The sequence below is a fragment of the Lycium barbarum genome, chromosome 6 (assembly GCF_019175385.1).
Source record: "Lycium barbarum isolate Lr01 chromosome 6, ASM1917538v2, whole genome shotgun sequence".
Classification (NCBI taxonomy): domain Eukaryota; kingdom Viridiplantae; phylum Streptophyta; class Magnoliopsida; order Solanales; family Solanaceae; genus Lycium; species Lycium barbarum.
The window spans coordinates 127,375,364-127,395,605 of NC_083342.1; the positions used below are offsets into that span (position 1 = coordinate 127,375,364).

The 20,242-nt window shown below is 33.3% G+C and overlaps 1 protein-coding gene and 1 pseudogene across 1 annotated transcript; both read right to left on the bottom strand.

The window, feature by feature from the left end:
* Positions 1–10: 10 nt before the first annotated feature.
* On the bottom strand, positions 11–1,651 carry LOC132644622 (cationic peroxidase 2-like; annotated as a pseudogene).
* Positions 1,652–2,297: 646 nt separating this feature from the next.
* On the bottom strand, positions 2,298–4,022 carry LOC132600178 (peroxidase N1-like). The gene is made up of 3 exons (XM_060313271.1): positions 3,500–4,022; positions 3,054–3,219; positions 2,298–2,904 (listed from the first exon to the last, which is right to left on the bottom strand). The coding sequence occupies exons 1-3, from the start codon at positions 3,902–3,904 to the stop codon at positions 2,486–2,488; spliced, it is 990 nt and encodes a 329-aa protein (XP_060169254.1). The 5' UTR covers positions 3,905–4,022; the 3' UTR covers positions 2,298–2,485.
* Positions 4,023–20,242: the final 16,220 nt, after the last annotated feature.

Below are 20,242 nucleotides of genomic sequence, written 5' to 3' on the forward strand. Positions count from 1 at the left end.
ATAGTCTTCATCAATTGAATGCAGAGAAAACTTTGTGAATTACACCCTTAGTCCCCATTTAATTTCAATGTTGGTCATTTTAACCATAAATCTTCCAAATTCCATAGCAAATGTCAGTCCCAGCAATCCCCTACTACCCATAAACCTTTGGACCAAAGGATTGGTGGAATTATCACTCCACATGAATAGAATCCCACGTCAATCCTTCAGATTTTTGAAAAAAGAGTTGTCGAAACTCTTTTCACTGCCATAGTCTAGTGCTACTCGCTTAAAGACATCGCCATCTTCTGGGCACAATGATTGAAGCCGAGGAAGGAAGGCTGCGTCTATCAAAGAGTCAGGGAGACCAATGTCGTTGAATTTATATAGCCTATCACTAAAGAATCCGCAAGCTATAGTTCCTATTATTTGTGTCTCTATCCACACAATGCATTAAGTTTTTTGTTCAAGAAAAGAGGGAGTACGAAAAGAATTTTACTATAACAGAAATGTTCATGGAAAAAACAACTAGTAATTTAGAGAAGTACTAATGAAAACATGTAATGCTTACCAGCAATGGTGACAAGATCCTGAGTGTTGAGTCCCTTAGCAGCAAATTTTTGCTTCTGATCATTGACGGAATCAGAAGGACTTGGTATGTTACTGACATCTGAGGCTGATAAAACCAGACCATCTCTACGTCCTGTAGATACAACCCAGCTTGCTCTATTGGTCTGCATCAACAATACTCAAAACCCAAAATTAGTGTAAGCATCAACATTTACTAGACCACTACAATTATGAAAGCTAGAATTATTTACTAAATCATATAACTATTCATGAACATTCAAACCATAAAGTTATTGCTGGCATTTTTCCTTCGACCACATAATCCTCTTAATTAGGTACTAAGAGCGCAACTTCTTTTATATTTTTATTTCTTATATGTGTTTTTCCTATTTTAATTTAATCGTAGCACCAACTAATAACTTATATATATATATATATATATATATATATATATATATATATATATATAACTTTATTTTGCATGAATGATTCACAAAATTCAATTAATTGGAAGTGTCTGTTCAAATAATAATAAGCTAAATAAAAATTTGTAGTTGACATTTAACAAAAGTGAGAAACTTATAAAGAAAACAGAAAGCTGGGGAGAATAAGTATTCGTGTTTTTGCGGTGTTTATGCTTTATAATATGAATATGTGTGATTTTTAAAAGATTTTTACTAATCGACACAAAATGCACCTGCGACGCACGGAATGCACGTGTGTCGCACGGGATGTACGTGTATCACACGAGACCCGCAATAGAATGATAAAAGTGCACAAAACATTTTTTTTTCATTGGTAATGCACCATTAACAACAATTTGGAATAGCATTTTACTACTTAATAAAATCCTATACATCTATGGTCTTTGTCAGTTGAAAGCAGAACAATTTTTACCAATTTCACAATTTTTATGTTAACTAATAACTAGATTGCGCCGATTAACTCTTTCATGAATGTTTTCAATTTTTACATAGTTAATATCTATTTACTTACCCTAATTTTCTATTATAAATGTACTCTTTTTCTTTCCAACTTATTTGGTTTTTTTAAATGAAATTCTACTAATACTACATTATTATTTAACACATACAATATCCATGACTGTATAGTGTGTGTTTGCTGTAACTCAAATTTTTTTCTTAAAACTTTAAACTAGTTACCTCACAAAATAAATTTTGCGTCGCACAAAAGTTTGTTGTTTTACCAAGGGCAAAAAGTAAAACAACGCTTCTCTCCTTCCTTGTATTTTGGATAGTTTTCTAGAAATATCTTGCAAAATATTTACAGGAGAAGCTTTTGTAAAAGCAAATTTACAAGCTATCCTTCACCTTGCTATACTATCCTCCTCGACTTATTTGGTCCTCATTCTTTGTCTAGAAATATTTGACCTACTAAGTATAATTTGTTTTTGCTATAAGTTTTTTTTTTCTTTTCATTTTTGTAGCTATTGTGTAGCGGTTGAAACAGTTGTTTCACTAATGAGTTCATGTAATTTGAAACAATTTTTACATTATCGGTTTACTGTAATAAAAGTTTAGTCAATTTGTACGACCAAATAATCGAATTTGTTGTATAATAAATACTTTAGTTTCAGAAATTGATAAATCCATTTTAGTTAGCACATTTGCTACATAAGGTTAGACCAAAAAAAAAAAAAAGAGCAATTCAGATAATTGGATTCATATTGTCTTCATTGGGAGGCTTAAACGCTGTGTAAAGTAACATCATTTTAATTCAACCTTCGGTATACATAATTGGTTCAAAGCATAAGCAAGCAATACATTTGACTACTTGACATTTAGAATCATCTCCAAGCACAAGTAAGTTCTCTAGTAAATTTTTTTACTGGTACAGCCATTAACAACAATTTGGAATAGCAATTTACTACAAAGTACATAGAATCCTAAACACACACATATATATATAGTCTACATCAGTTGAAAGCAGAGCAATGTTTACGAATTTCGCCATCAGAATCACTCTTAACACCAATGTTACTCATTTTAACCATGGACTTGCCAAACTCCACACTGAATGTCAATCCAAGCAATCCCCTAATACCCAAAAACCTTCGGACCAAATTATTGGTGGTATTGTCGGTCCACAACAACTGGTCTGATAACATAATCCCACGTTTATCCTTCAGATTTTTGAAAAATGAGTTGTCAAATCTTTTTTCGCTGCCATCGTCTAGTGCCACTCGCTTCGAGCCATCGCCATCTTCTGGGCACTGTGCTTGAAGCTGAGGAAGGAAGCTTGCATCTATGGAAGGGTCAGGGCGACCAGTGTCGTTGAAGTTATATAGCCTGTCTCTAAACACTATGCAAGATGTTGTTCCAATAGTGTGTCCCCCTAACCACATAATGCATTAGTCCTTTTGTTCAAGAAAAACTCTATCGTTTCAATTGTTTAGATCTATATCTTTTTGTTTGTTTTCAAACAGGTGCTTAGGAATTAATTTAGAGAAGTAACGAAAACATATGTAATGTGCATGCACTTACCAATAAGAGTAACAAAATCCTGAGTGTTGAGACCCTTTTCAGCAAATTTTTGCTTCTGCTCATCAATGGATTCAAAAGGACTTGGAAGGTTACTCATAACATCTGATGCTGATGAAACTCGCCCATCTTTACGTCCCATAGGTACAACCCAGCTTGCTCCATTGGTCTGACATCCAAAAATTTAAAATTAGTATATATTAGCTCGCTCCAATTTTTTATGTGTAAGTGAATTATTACACTCTCAAGTAATCACCTAAAATACGATAAATCTGCATATCTGCCCATAATGATTGAAACTAGCCAGTAAACTGAAACTAAGTTAAGATAACTAGATATGTACGACATGTTAAATTATACTAAAAGTGTAACCTGATATAACATGTTAAATTATACCGATAGTGTAGCAATCCAGATTGAGAAGATTTATTAGGAAGATAATGATTTACCAAGGCAACGGAATCACGGGCAGCAAGAGCAAGAATGTCAGCACAAGAGACAACTCCAGGACAAACGTCTTCAAGTTGCTTCTTAGCATCATCAATAACTTCATATCCTCTTAAGTTACCATTTGGGCCAGCACTTTTCTCTGTGTCTGAACCATCAATGAGGATAGAACCATCACAACCTTGTACAAAACAATCATGAAAGTGCATTCTCAGTAATCCTGGCGCCACCGTTGGATCAGATTGAAAATGAGATTTCACTGTCGATTGAACAATAGATTCGACTCTAGGACATGTGCTGGAATAAAATCCAACACGAGTCCCTTGGCCTCGTACCATGGTTGTTGCCATGGCTAGCATGACAAGAACCATTATCATGGTTAGTTTGCTTGGGAAATTATAACTCATAATGCTATTATGGTCTTCGAGTACGTAAATTTTGTATAGCTATTGTGGTGCTTAAGGTGGAAAATGCTTTAAGTCTCTGCGTATATTTATAGGCAATGGGAAATGACCAGCTAGTAAGCAAGGTTGACGGCAGGCGACTTCCAGAAATTTCGCTATGGGCAATGGGGAATGTTTCTTTCTTTCCTTTTTTTGTTTCTTTTCTTGGGGTGGGTGGATGAGGCAGGGAAAATAATTTAAAAATTAAAGAATTTAACTTGTCTATACTAGGAGTAGTAATTTAAAGAATTTTTGAACTTTAATGTATTTTAATTAATTTTTTGCAGCCGGTAAACTGTCCTACTTTCCGGATTACTAATTCCCTTATTATAGACGCCGATTACATGTTGTCGAGACCTAATATATTTAAGTGTACTCCATGAGTTCCATTTTGTTTGGTATTAAACCGTTTAAAAGAGAATGACTTATTCCTATATTTTTTTTAATGAGAAGTTCTTATGGTACATAAATACAATGACATTTTTAAGAACACAAATTTTAAAAGTTTTATAGCTACACAAAATATTATGACATGTTTAAGCGGTTAATTTTAAAAGTTTTCATAATATTCTAGTGAACGTTTTGACAAGTCAAAATATATAACAAGCAAAATGAAACAGAGGGATTAATTAAAAATATGATCTCTCTAACAACTCAATTTTTTAGAGGAGATGACCATACACCTAATATGGCATCAGAGCATGGTAAGAGATCCTGAATTCAAGTTTTATTGTCACTCAAAAAGCAAGAAAAAAAATCATTTGTTAGACCCATGAAAAAAAAAAATAAGGGTCGCATGTGAGGGGATGTGTTGAGACATATTATTAGTAAGTTATTAAAAGTATACATCCTAACAACTTAAACTTTTAGATGAGATGGTCACATTTCAATACTTATACCTGTAGGTACTCTGATCGTGTAAATATACTTTACTGGTATCAAAATTAAACTCAGTAAAAAAAAGTTGTTTGAGGAGGATGAGTGGGAATGTAATTACAGCTAGCAGCCTGATCAATTAGTTAGATGCATTTATTTTTTTGTTTATGAGGAATTAAAATTTAGAGGAGGATAACATTTGTGTTTTTATTCCAATAATAGGAAGTTTTTATATTGGATGACGCTCTGAAATCATAACTGCTAGGGGTTGTTATTCATTAGTTTGCATACACTAGGATAAGTTTATCATATACAATTAGCTAGGTGACCTTTTGGATGGATCTCATACAGTTTGAGAAATTATGATGACCTGGCAATTCTAGTATTCATTTATGGATTTGATTAAGGTTAAGATCTCAATCTAATAGTAATAATTTCAAATGGAACATAATTATAAAGAATTTGACATCCATTAATGGAAATATAATTGGCTTAATACGCTAATTATAGTAGCGGCACTGCAACTATTATTTGCTACATTTGTGGTTTCAAAACTTCAAATGTATGGATTTTGTGTTTACACATGATCTACTATCATAATCCATTTGAATTGAGGCATTGAGCAATTTAAATTTTAACGGAGGATTTCAAATAAGATTTTAAGATTTGACCTTTCATTCTTCCAGAATTATGTTACTTGAGTTTGCATTTCAAATCCATATATACTTTTGACATACTCAAACGGGTTCGAAGCATTTATGGTAGAAATTTCAATATCTACGTTACCTTGGAAATTGGGATAAAAGAAAACTTAGTTCCTCTTCCAGAAAATTATTCTCTACCCTTTCCCTCTTAATTTCAAGAAAGTAAAATGGAAAACTATTCTTTATTATTAAAAGCATACAAAGAGTTGCATCCCATGCATGGTGCTGTTTGTATTAAGAATTTTTTTAAAAAAAAATTCTCATAGCGCTATCTTTTTGTTTTTACATTTACTTTTTTGTTGCTATTTCCATGCAAGGTAATTTTCGGTGGAGGTTGGTGGGATTTTTTATTTTTTTTTGAAGTTGAATTTGTGTATGTGCGACAAAGAATGATTAACAGAATAATGTAAAACTTTGACTAAGGTAGGTTCGAGAAGAAACGTGCAGTAACGTATTACTTTCAGGTTAATATATTTACAAACGGATGTAGCAATTGCACATACACGTAGATTCACTAATAATCCAATAAAATTAGAAAAATAGTATAACTTGTATAGTTGCAATAGATATGTAAATAAAGTAGAGTTATTTGACATATTAGATCCTAATACCTTAATTAATTCACATCTCACCTTTGTCACTTTGGCGAATATTCGTTGGAGGCTAAGAGACTTGAGAATAAGTGGGGCTTTTCTCCTTATATATTAATCTTCATTCCTTGAATTCAGAACTTCTCCTTGTATATATCCTATATTTCAAGTTAAACAGTGCATACATAACAGTTTTGACCTAACTTTCCAGTTCCATTGAAAACCCCACTATCTGGAAAGTGGTGTTGGTAATATTGCAAAAAGCTTTTGTGGTAATGGTAATATTTCAGAACAAGTCATACCTCATTGTAATAAAATACAACTTATGCTAATATTTCAGAACAAATCATAACTCATAGTAATAAATACAACTAGTGTGGTAAATTAAGCTAAAAGAGTAACAATAGTAAAGGATGAAAACAATAGAAATAGAGGGACAAGAGAGGAGAGATTTCTTATTCATCCAAAAATGTGTTCAAGTACATTCCATATGAAAACTTATGCCTCTATTTATAGTGCTACATATGTATTCAATATATGAGATAATGGAAGAACCATTAAGATGGTGGAAGATAATGGAAGAACCATTAAGATGGTGGAAGATCCATTAAGATGGTGGAAGATAATGGAAGAGGCATTATATTTGTGTAGTGGACATCCATACTCTATATTTCATAACACTCCCCCTTAGATGTCCATATATGTGCCTCGTTACGCATTATTTACTGCCTCGTTAAAAACCTTGTTAGAAAAACCCAATGGGATAAAATCTTGACCAAGGAAAAAAGAGTGCAACGCGTATTTTCTCCCCCTGATGAAAAGATCACTCTAATTCTAGAAGACGACGCATTCCAATCTTGTATATTAGCTTCTCAAATGTCGATGTTGGTAATGCTTTAGTGAACAAATCCGCCAAATTATCGATCGAGCGAATTTGTTGAACATCTATCTCACCTTTCTTTTCAAGATCATGAGTAAAAAAGAACTTTGGTGAAATATGTTTTGTTCTATCTCCTTTAATGTATCCTCCCTTCAGTTGAGCAATACATGGTACCTCCATATGTAAATAAATAGCTTGTTTGAGATCGGGCTTTATTTGGGTCAGATAAATATCCTGCATCTAAATAACCGATCATATCTGACTTGGATTCATAAGAATAAAATAATCCCAGATCAATTGTTCCTTGAAGATATCTGAATATATGCTTAACACCATTCCAATGTCTTTTTGTTGGGGAGGAGCTGAATCTTGCCAATAAACTTACTGCAAAACATATATCTGGTCGGGTATTATTGGCTAGATACATCAATGCCCCAATTGCACTGAGATATGGAGTTTCATCACCAATGAGCTCTTCATCATTATCCTTTGGTCGAAATGGATCTTTATTTATGTCAAGCGATCTCACAACCATCGAGGTACTCAACGGATGTGATTTATCCATGTAAAAACGCTTTAAAACTTTTTCAGTGTATGTTGATTGATGGACAAATATTCCATTTGTCAAATGCTCAATTTGTAGGCCAAGACAAAATTTTGTCTTACCTAGATCTTTCATTTCAAATTCTTTCTTCAAACACTCTATATCTTTTGAAAGCTCTTTAGGAGTGCCAATGATGTTCAAGTCATCAACATACACAACTATTATGACAAATTCAGACCCATACCTTCTTATAAAAACACAAGGACAAATAGGATCATTTTTATATCCTTCCTTTAGCAAATATTCACTAAGACGATTGTACCACATCCGCCCTGATTGTTTCAATCCATATAAAGATTTCTGAAGTTTTATTGAACAAGTTTCCTGCGAACTTTTGTATGCTTCGGGCACTTTGAATCCTTCAGGGATTTTCATAAGAATATCTTGGTCCAATGAGCCATATAAATAGGCTGTGATAACATCCATCAGTTGCATATCAAGCTTTTCACGAACTGCCAGATTTATTAGATACCTGAAGGTAATTGCATCCACCACAGGAGAATATGTCTCCACATAATCAATGCCAGGCCTTTGCGAAAATCCTTGTGCCACAAGTCATGCTTTATATCTTACGACTTCACCTTTCTCATTTCGTTTTCTCACAAATACCCATTTGTACCCCACTGGCTTGACGTCTTCAGGTGTTCGGACTATTGGTCCGAAAACTTCACGTTTTTCAAGTGAAGTCAATTCTGCTTGAATTGCGTCCTTCCATTTTGGCCAATCATTTCTCTGTCTACATTCATCAACAGATTTTGGCTCAAGATCCTCATCTTGTTGCATTATCTCAACAACAACATTATATGCAAAAGTATTGTCGACCACAATATCATTTCGGTTCCACTTTTTCCCCGTCGAGACATAACTTATCGAGATCTCTTCACTATCATTATTTTGAAGTATCTGGACCTTCTCTGTGGGCTTATCATTTATTATGTATCGGGCCTCTTCTTGAGCAATTTCGCTCACATGATGATCATCTTGATCATTTATTTCTTTTCTTTTTCGAGGATTTTTATCCTGGAAACCGATTGGTCTACCACGTTTCAGACATGGCCTGGACTCATTTGCATTAATCGTTTGCCCTACCGGGACATCAACTCGAACTGGAGTATTTGCAGCTAGAATATGAGATTTAGTAACTCTTGGAAGATTAGTAAATGCATTTGGCAGTTGATTTGCGACATTTTGCAAATAAATCATCTTTCTAACCTCTTGCTCACATTGATTTGTTCGAGGATCTAAGTGAGATAGTGATAATGCATTCCAATCTATCTCCTTTTCCAACTGCTTATGTTCTCCCCCTAATGTTGGGTATACTGATTCATCAAAATGACAATCAGCAAATCTTGCTGTAAATAAATCTCCAGTCATCGGTTCTAAATATTTTAAAATTGAAGGAGATTCATACCCAATATATATTCCCAACCTTCTTTGGGACCCATCTTTGTGCGTTGCGGTGGAGCAATTGGAACATATACCGCACATCCAAAAATTCGAAGATGGGAAATATTTGGCTCCTAACCAAAAGCCAATTGTAATGGGGAGAATTCATGATAACTGGTTGGCCTTATACGCACAAGTGCTGCTGCATGCAAAATAGCATGTCCCCATACCGAAACATGAAGTTTTGTCCTCATTAGCAATGGTCTAGCTATCAATTGTAGGCGTTTAATCATTGATTATGCCAGACCATTTTGAGTATGAACATGAGCAACCGAATGTTCAACTGTTATTCCCGTGGCCGTACAATAATCATTAAAGACCTGAGATGTAAACTCACCAGCATTATCAAGATGAATTTTCTTTATTGCATTATCTGGAAATTGTGCTCTTAACCTTATTATTTGAGCCAACAATCTCGCAAAAGCCATATTGCGAGTTGATAATAAGCACACATGTGACCATCTTGTAGATGCATCAATCAAGACCATATAATATTTAAATGGTCCATATGAAGGGTGAATTGGCCCACATATATCGCCTTGTATACGTTCCAGAAATGCGGGGGATTCAATCCCAACCTTAGTTGCTGATGGTTTAATAATCAATTTTCCTTGAGAACAAGCAGCACAAGAGAATTCCTTAAATTGAAGAATCTTTTGGTTCTTCAAAGTATGCCCATGTGAATTCTTAATTATTTTGCACATCATACTAGAACCGGGATGACCCAATTTATTTACTACAACATGTGTTTCAACCGTACCAATACTTGTATGGTACAACCCGGAAGAAAGTGCGGGTAATTTTTCATGCACAAACTTTTCCCCAGCTTTCATTGTAATAATATAAAGGTACTCAACCTTTCCTTCATTGGCAGTCTCAACATGATAGCCATTTTGGCGAATAACCTTGAAACTTAATAAGTTTCTTCGAGACTTGCTGCAATATAGTGCATTACTAATGGCCAATATTGTTCCTCCAGGTAGTAATAAGGTCGCTTTTCCAGAGCCCTCAATTAATTTTGTACTACCAGATATTGTATTAACACAAGCCTTTTTCATAACCAAATGAGATAAATATTTCCTTTCTCTTAATATAGTGTGAGTTGTAGCACTATCCAAAAGGCACATATCTCTATTACTCATCTTGGATCCAATTAAAGACTGGGGAATTTTATTTATCTTCATAAAACAAAAATACATCGTAAGAAATACGGAAACTAACAATATAAAACATAATTACTCATCCAGAAAATAAAACAACATAGAGAACTTAAGTACTTCTCGAAAATAAAACAACATAAGGACAACTTAAAACACATAAATAAAAATAAGAACATAACACATTCCCCAGTAACGATCAAATCTCAATTTTGATTTCCAAAGAAGTCTTCAACTTCCAAATGAGTAATATCATCAAACCTATCAAAATCATCATCTTTCAAAGCCAAATTAGCTTCAACATTATCATTATATTTTCGTGAAGGCCCTGCCTCATCGTTATTTTTAAAAGTCATGTGTGACTCCACCCGGGCATTAGCAGAAGAGGCACCACCTCTATTTGCCTTTCTTTTGAAGGAATTTTGATAAAGCCTGACAAAATGTTCAGGCGCCCGACATTCATTTTTCTAGTGACCTTTCAAACCACAACGATGACAGTTGTTCCTTGAAGGATTGCCTTGATAACCTATATTGTTCTCCCTTTTATGGTGACCACCATAACGACGATTATTATATCGTCCCCTGCCCCTGACACGTCCATGCTTATTATTATGGCTTCGATTATTTTGTCTTCTTTCAGTTGGGTCATGTGTTGTTACCACATTTGCTTCCGGGAATGGAGCAGTTCCAGTGGGGCGGGCTTCATGATTTTTCAATAAAAGGGTATTGTGCTGCTCAGCTACAAGAAGACATTATAGCAAATCAACATGCTTTTTAAAACCCCTTTCATGGTACTGTTGTTGTAATACCAAATTGGAGGCATGAAAAGTCGTAAGAGTCTCTTCCAACATATCCTCGTCAGTTATATTATCCCCACATAATTTCAATTGGGACGTAATTCTATAAACAGCAGAGTTATAATCACATACAGTTTTAAAATCTTGTAACAGTAAGTGAATCCACTCATAACGAGCCCTGGGCAATACTGTTACCTTAATGTAGTTATACCTTTCCTTCAAACCAGTCCACAATTCAAGTGGATCTTTCACTGTCAGGTATTCAACTTTCAATCCTTCATCCAGATGATGACGAAGAAAAATTATTGCCTTCGCTTTGTCTTGACTCGATGCTGTATTATTTTGAGTAATCATGGCACCAAGACCTTTGGCGTCTAGGTGCATTTCAGCATCGAGTACCCATGATAGGTAATTCTTTCCGGAGATATCAAGTGCCACAAACTGAAACTTTGACAAATTCGACATGATGATCAAAACTATCATAAAAATATTTGAGTTAGAAATAATAAAATAACATAATCTCAAAATAGTATTTTTATTTCCATGAACCAATAACCCTTTTTCTTCCACAAACAGTATGCACAACCAAAAGTAAAAATTACTCGTACATTTAATATATCATGTGTGTTTTAATCCTCATAATCATTTTGCAATGTCTGCCGAAAAACATTGAAGCTTAGATATTCAAGATGCACAAACATCTTCTGTCCTATCTAAATAAATTAGGTGGGCTAAGTGTAGACGGGCTAATCCTTTCATTCGATTTTTTTTTTTTTTTTTTTGTATATCGAAATGACTTCTTACTGCTCATTATCTGTCATGTGATATATGTAAAGCTAGTTATGTCCCTTGATGTCATCTTATAGTGATGTTGCAATTATCAGTTTTAAAATTGACATGGTGAAGTGCTGGCCAGCCCGCGCTATGATATGTTGTCCATTCTGCATTCTCTATTAGTTTTTTTTTTCTATCTACTTTGACATTTCTTCTTGGCGTGGTTTATCTATATCATCGAGTACGACTGTTGTTTTTAGATGTTCTAGTCACTGTTAATTTGCTTAGCTCAGTTTTGTCTATGTCACAGAAATTGTAAAGTTTCCTATAGATATATGTAAAGTTTCCTCTGCTTCCCTCCCTTTACCACTATAGATATACATAACAAAGTTTGTCTTTTCATATAGGCAACTCATACTGTGCTAACCACGCAATTCGTACTGCACTGGCAGAATTGCTATACGCTCTATAATAATAGGCTTGATAAGCTCACATAACTCTGGGATATTTTCTTAGTTATTGGAATACTAAAACGTAGGCTTATAGGAACTTGGCTTATTTACTTCATTTCTTTTGAAGCTTAACTTTTGTTTTCAAAAGAAAGAAACCATAATATATGCACGGAAAGTTTAGCCTTCCAAGGAGAATGAATTTCAAATGAGATTAAACGAGATTATGGTCCCTAAATGTAAGGAATTCAGATATGTAAACTCAATCTTTTAGAAGAATAGCATGATCTATGAAGATGCAGCACATAGGATTAGAATAGGAGAGGTCTCACAAGAGTGTTATGAGATAAGAAGATACCTAACAGACTGAAAGAAAAAAAAAATCTACAAAATGGTTGTGAAAATTTGGGATGTTGTATTGGAGTGGATGTTTGGGCCTCAAAGGCCAACATATCCACAAGATGAGCCTCAGAGAAATGTGAATATTATGATGGATGTGAATTCATACAGTGTTAAACAAGATTAGAAATTATCATATTCGACAACATAGAGTGCAAGTAGCACAAAGATTGTTGAATTATGTTTCTTTTTTCATAGATCCTTATGTCAATTCATCCTAATCTCGTTGCTCACTGTGGAATTGGTTGATTTGTTTTCCACAAAACTTGTGTGTCACAGAAAGATCACAAGCCACAAACCAAATGTAAGTATGTTTAAAACAAATAGATCTGCCACTAAATATTTATTGAATCTTAACAGATAAATAAGACTTCACCTGTAAGAAAACCGAACTCGAACTAACGATGCAAATAGAATTAGAGAGTTTCGTGCTGATAACGTGTTGTAAATTAAGCTAAAAGAGTAACAATAGTAAAGGATGAAAACAATAGAAATAGAGGGACAAGAGAGGAGAGATTTCTTATTCATCCAAAAATGTGTTCAAGTACATTCCATATGAAAACTTATGCCTCTATTTATAGTGCTACATATGCATTCAATATATGAGATAATGGAAGAACCATTAAGATGGTGGAAGATCCATTAAGATGGTGAAAGATAATGGAAGAGACATTATATTTGTGTAGTGTACATCCATACTCTATATTTCATAACAACTAGTAGTTAATTTGATTTTTTTTAGAGATTGCTACAATCACCAATAATACATTCTTTCCTTTTAGGGTCACAAGTCACTATGTGAAACATAGTGCTTATACATTCAAAATTACAACTCGTATACATTTTGCTTTTTATCCTCGAATAGGTACTCCCTCCATTCCAAAATAAGTGTCATTTTAGGCTTTTTATTTTGCTCCAAAATAAGTGACACTTTAGGATTTCAAGAAGAAATTAATTCTATTCTTCCAAACTTACCTTTATTTATTATCAAGAATCATTAAATAACTTTTCTTTTTCTAAGCATTAACTAGGGGTATGTTAGTAAAACACTTCTAATTTTCTAGGAGTAAGCAGTTTCTTAAGGGGTTTGCATGAACTAAAAGAGACACTTATTTGAAATGGAGGGAGTATTATACAGAACCAAAACCAACAAAAGCGCATTGGTATCGTCTTGCATAGGGGTGTATAAAGTATAAAATATTTATAATTATTTATGAAAAACTACTATTATACATATAAATAATTATAAAAATTATGTATATGATTTATTGGTTTGGTTGGTTATTTTTTAATAGAATCATAACCAAACCAAATATTATTGGTTTTTAAAATTTAAAACCAAACCAACCCAAATGTCAGTTTTTTTATTCGGTTTGGTTAAATTTTTGGTTTGGTTTTGGTTTTAACCAAAACCGTGAACTGCCCTAGCCTGGATGATCACTCAATTTATGATAATTGACCATTATAGTCATCTACTTTGTTTTGTCTTTCAAAAGTCACTCAACTTTGCCTAATTAGCTTCTATGGTCATTTTGGCCGTAAATACAATTTTTGGAACTTATTTAATGATGTGATAAATGTAAATTTTTAGAACAAGAATATTTAAAATTTTAAAGTTAATAATTAGATTTATTTAGAACTCAACCCACCCTAAATCCGATCCAATTCTTGATCCAACCCGCTTATTCATCACGAATAAATATCGAATGTTAGATAAGTATTTCTCAAACAAATATTAACTACGGCATTAACGAGCATGTTCCAATGCTTTATTAGAGTTTAACTTCCAGTTAATAAGGTGGCTTGCTAGATCTGCTATTCTGCTGTGCCACCCAAATACGTTGGGCGTTGGGAGAGAGGGGCTGGGTGAGTAAAAAGTTAGACGTACTCGTTGTTTAAATTAAATCAAATTGCAAAAGATATGTGTTTTATATTTACACTCTTAATGATTATTAAGTTATATGTATTTTACTTTGACTAAATAATTAAATTGCTTGGATTAGAATATAAGTTTTTACCGGATGCGGGTGTATAACAATTTTTTGGCCAGCAAAAAATACTTTTAAAATAAAGGCGGATGCTTTTGGTGTGTTTGGTAGGAAGAAAAATGTGGGTCGGGTTAAGAATTGAGTAGGATTTTGGGTAGATTAGGTCCTAAATAAATTTAAATATTTATTTTAATTTTTTAAATATTTTTTCCTAAAATTTACAGTTTTGACGTCATTAAATAGGTATCGAGAATTGTAGTGCCAGCCAAAATGACCATAGAAACTAATTAAGCAAAATTGAGTGACTTTTGGAAGAGGAAACATTGAGTTACTATATCAATTACCATATGTCGAGCAACCATCTAAGCCACTAACTCTGAAAAAGATATTCCATAGATAGTTGAATTTTCTTTTATCTATCTCATGGTTTACCAAATTAATATTTGTTACTCATAAAGTCAGACATAGTCACTTATCCAATTATAAGCTGGTAATTTTGTAACTGAGCTCCCAAGTCAAAGTAATTTCGTCAATGCAGTGGCTGGTAATCATGCAATAAAGAATCCAATCAACAGTGACATGCCTTTTGGATAAATGTTTAATCAACAGTAACCATATAGCATTAATGTTGTGTAAGCAATGGGAAGAGATTCAGATGCATGACTTTGTTAATTCCTTTCACTTTGGAGAACTTTGATTAAAATGAACTAACATCCTTGATTGCGCATAAAATGTTCCAACCTAGGGTGTGTTTGGTGTGGTGGAAAACACTTTCTAAAAAATATTTTTTGAATTATTTTTGGTTGTTTAAAACTTTTGGAAAACATTTTCTCCAAAAAAGCAAATTCCTTAGAAATCAGTAAAACGACTTCCCTTGGGAAACATGAAAAACAAGTTCATAAGTGAAATTTTATGCTATATGCCTCGCCTCCAGGGCCTTCCCCACCACCACCACCTCCGCTGCCATCCCCTCCCCTCACCCCATAATCAACCCCACCCCCACTCGGCACCCCGACTCCCTCCCCAACCCCCAACTCACCCCCACCCCTCATCCCCTCCAATATTCCCATTCTCATCATACTTGCCTAAATTATATATTATATTTTTTAAATAATATTTAATATTTTCTTCCTATATATTGGAAACAAAGTAAGTAAGAAAATCACCTACTTTTCAGATAATATTTTTTGTTAAAAATAGTTTCTTTCATACCAACCCACCCCTAATGCTGCCAACTTTTGAAGCAACCCAAAAAAAAAAAAAGTATATAGGGGATATTATAAGCTTTCATATCAGTAAGACTTTCAGTGAGTTTAACCATTATTAATTTAATCATTATTAATTAATAACATGTTGGAGTATGAAATCGATCTTTAGTCAAAGATCATTATCAACTTGCAAAATACTAGTAATATTTTCTAAAAAAACAATAACAATAAGTATTTTGAGATGAAGGAAGTATAATTCTTCAATGAGTGAATCTGTATTTCACTCAGGTCAACGTTGACTTAATCATATAGCGGCCAAAATTGATGGTTTCAAATTCATGCAAATCGGCTAACTATTTGAAGTAGAACGCGTTCTTCACCTAACTCATACTACTGAAGATGATGACAACTTAAAGATATGAAGGTCTACAAGACTTTTCAGAATTGCCATCTAAGAGGCTGATATATCAACTCCACTTTTGAGTTATCTATTTGTTTGTCCTTTTCTGTTTTACGGATTTGCGTTGTGGACTCGTGGTGGGCACCTCGAGAAAATTGTGTGTACCACTTGCGTTATTTAATAGGCAGAATAATGTGGTACAATTTCACCGAATTTCAATTGAAGAAATTAATAAAGGTTTTTTAAATACAACTACTACAGTAGAGGCGGCCGATTCAAGATTTAAATATAACAAATTCAATATTTAAGGATTTTAGTATGAACTTATAACTTTTGAAATTATAGGTTCATTGATCTAATTAATAATGTTGAAATAGCTTTCACATGTATATATCATATTGAAAATATTGGGTTCGGTTGAATCGATAATCTAAAAACTACATTAGCCACTGACACTGTAGTGTGCCGTGGAATGCCTGCTTATAATTATAGAAGGAGAGTTACAACTTGTTCAGTTACGTTGTTTATATATATATATATAGAGAGGATATATATTTATTTATATATAGGAAATCAATGCCTCTTGTTTACATTTTTTTATTTTTTAAGTGTCTTTTTTGGCTGCCAAAGTGAGGTTGGTAACAATACCTGGATTGTTAACTATCGGCTTTCTGTCTTCATCTTAAAAATACAAAGTATCTACAGCGATCTTTATGATCTCTCTTTCGAGAAAATATGAGCTTGAGTAAGTCTCAATTGCACCATGTTATAAAACTTCTACTAGGAAGTACTCTTATTTATTAGTAGCATTTTATTCTACTTCAATTTTTTGCTGTCACTTCTAATAATAGTTGCAGCTGAGTATTAATAATGATGAGAACCTAGAGGAATTCCAACTTAGTTCCACCCTTAACCTTTGATGGCGTTAATTAAGTTAGTGAAGGACATTCTTTTTTCATTTTAAACTTGTTCCATATTAAAATAATAATTCAGGTCGTAGTCTTAATTTAATCCAAATCCAAATCATAGACATAAGAATCCTATGGTACTTATTTGCAATTCTCCACACAATAGACAAAACAAACAACTACTCCAATAAATTTCTGGAATTATCACTCAAGTTTTAGCCGATAATTATTCCTTAATTATTGCATGGAAATATACCAACCCGGTGGTGGATCCACACTCGTCGAAAGAGTGTCATTTGACCCGCTTTATTGAAAAATTACATTGTGTAAATAGATAATATAAATTAATGTATATATTATACATTATTTTTATTTAACTTCTTTATACGTTTACTTCTTTATAATATAATTCTCTTTAGTGAAAATCTTGATTCCGCAGCTAATATTATTTACCATACAGAAAATTAGTTTGATTTTTGCAACTGAGCTACAAATTAGCATCAAATATCACATCAATATGGGGTACATTATCCCTTCCCAATTATTATTGTGGGTCGTCCTTTTATCATGACAAAATGTGAATGCATTCTGATATTTCTACGCAGGTGACGAGATAAACCTCTGCTCACATAAACAAGTAATTATGTGTCAAAGGCACTAAAGTCAAGTTGTTAGATTGATACCTTAATTTTGAGTAAATGTCCTTGTATCCAATTGGCCAACACCACGTTATTAGTTACTCAACAGGCATATATGCATTAATTGGCTTGTTCTCATAGTTCCACTATAAAAGGTTGGAATTTAAAGTGTTAAAAGAGAATGTCAATGTCTGGTAAATATTTTCTTGTCTGTTTCTAATTGGGGAGTAGACATGAATAATGATATTTAACTTGGGAAATATATAGGAGGAATGATAAATGAATTCTGTGAAAGTAAATCCTTTTACCGACGGATCAAGCAAAATAAATTAGGTCTAAAATAATTCACACTTGAAATTCCAACATGCCACATTCTTGCAGTTTCCTCGATCGAAAAGACAACTTTGTTTGATTACGCCAACAAAATAGCAATTTAGAGACGAGTTTAATTTATATTATGCTAATAGGGTAAAGATTTTTTTTCTTTTTATTATCAGGTAGCCTTTATCTGTTGTAGCATGTAATATAACCTGCTTTATTTCAAATTATAGATTTAACTTTTATTATGAAAAATTAAGCGTAGACATTTTCCGGATGACTATAGTGTAAAAGTTTCTTTATGCTATCTATATGTATATAAGCTAAAGTCGAAATGAAATTAGTACCATACACTAAATCCATCCTTCAAGGACTGCAAGACCGTTAAAAACACCTTATTACCACTTCGGAAAATGAAAAGATTTATGAGCATATTTGTACTTTTAATTGTAATTGTGTACATACAAACATTTCTAGTCCATGCCAAATCTCTTGGATCGTCTCCTCAAACTCTCTGATTTATAGAAGTAATTAACAAAGCACTACACAGCTACTTCTATTTTCTTTAATTCAGGTTTGTGCTTTTAAATTTTAGAGAAACACAATCAATATCTTTTCTTCCGTCTATATTCAGTGTCACACATGTAAAAAGTAATTTCGAGTGGTCAATTTATTAGTACTGGAATCTATTTGCACAATGTACAAATAACAAATATCATTTCTGAATTTGCCTTGGCAATACCACCAACAAACCTTTAACGCACTAACTCAATTTGCAATATTACCAAAACCCACATCTAGTGACGAGATCTTTTTTGATGCATGCATGGAACCGAAAGCAAGCGTCAAACTCTCATTGTTCTTTTCCAAAGATAATAGCCAGCAAGTGCTCCTTTGAATAATGCCTTTATTTTTTTGGGGTGACCTCATATTTCTAGTATAAGCTCTAACTTTTCTTTAGTCAACATTTTCACATTATTAACTTATCATTGTTTGACACCCATGCCCCATACAAATTCATTCTTCAACAGAAAGTTCACCATGCTAGCTGTACTTCGACGACCTATTAGCTTGCGATAAGTTTCATTAAGATTTAAGGGGAATCCAAATATAAAGAAGCTAAGAAAATTAAACATATAGTATATCTACATAATTTTCTTCATCCATCTACATTGGTAATATATTTTTCAATGAAGGGGTGTCATTGATGTACACCTCGTGATATATTGTTTTTCTTCTCTTGAAAATTAAGGAAAAATCCGTTAAATTGAACCATGTGAAAAATCATATGCTTTGACAAGTGGAGACTATTTTTTCACCTTTTCTTTTTGGAAAAATGGAAATGGATTGAGACAGGAGAGTAATTTGGAGCTAAATTAACCGTTCTAATTAAATCAGCTCGTAATACAAGGTCATTGGAGCTCAGTTACGTTGGTCAAATTCGATACTTCGTAATACAAGGTCGCTGACAGTATTAGAAAACTACAATTGTAAGAATATAAAATAACATACATAAAAATGACAAGTCATATTTTGTACATAAAAATTTACCAAAAAACTTAGGTTTTGTTCCTCACGCAACCGATATAGTTATGTGGGACTTCTTTTTGTGTCACGAAAAAGTGGCCCCAAATTTTACAGTCTTGGGTCCAAATTTTAGTGAGACAAAAAGTGTTAGGTTGTTTAAGGTCCAAAAATACTCTTAACATGGTGTAATATTGTCCCGCTTTGAATCAATTAGCCCGCACGATCACAATTAAGAGTTCCCAACACCTTATGAGTAATTTACTTTTTTTTTCTAGCTACTATCCAGCAAAAAGAAACATCACACGATTAATATCAGTCGTGTGACTGATAACTTAATAAAAAAAATCCAAATTTACCATAGGCAAGACATGTAATTCTCATATTAATGACAAACTATTGACTAAAAGAGACAAGACAGAATCAAGGTTGCTGATTAGTTGCATGCCAACTCATGGCCCCAAACAACGTTGAAATCTTGATCCACCACTCACTTCATAAAAGCAAAAATAAATAAATTACTCCATAAAGAAGAAAAATCAAACGCGTAGGCCCATATAGTGCTGCTAGCCGGCTTTGTTACTCCTGGTCTCTTACTCCCATCACTAGCTTGTGCCTATAAATATGTCTAGGTTTCTTACA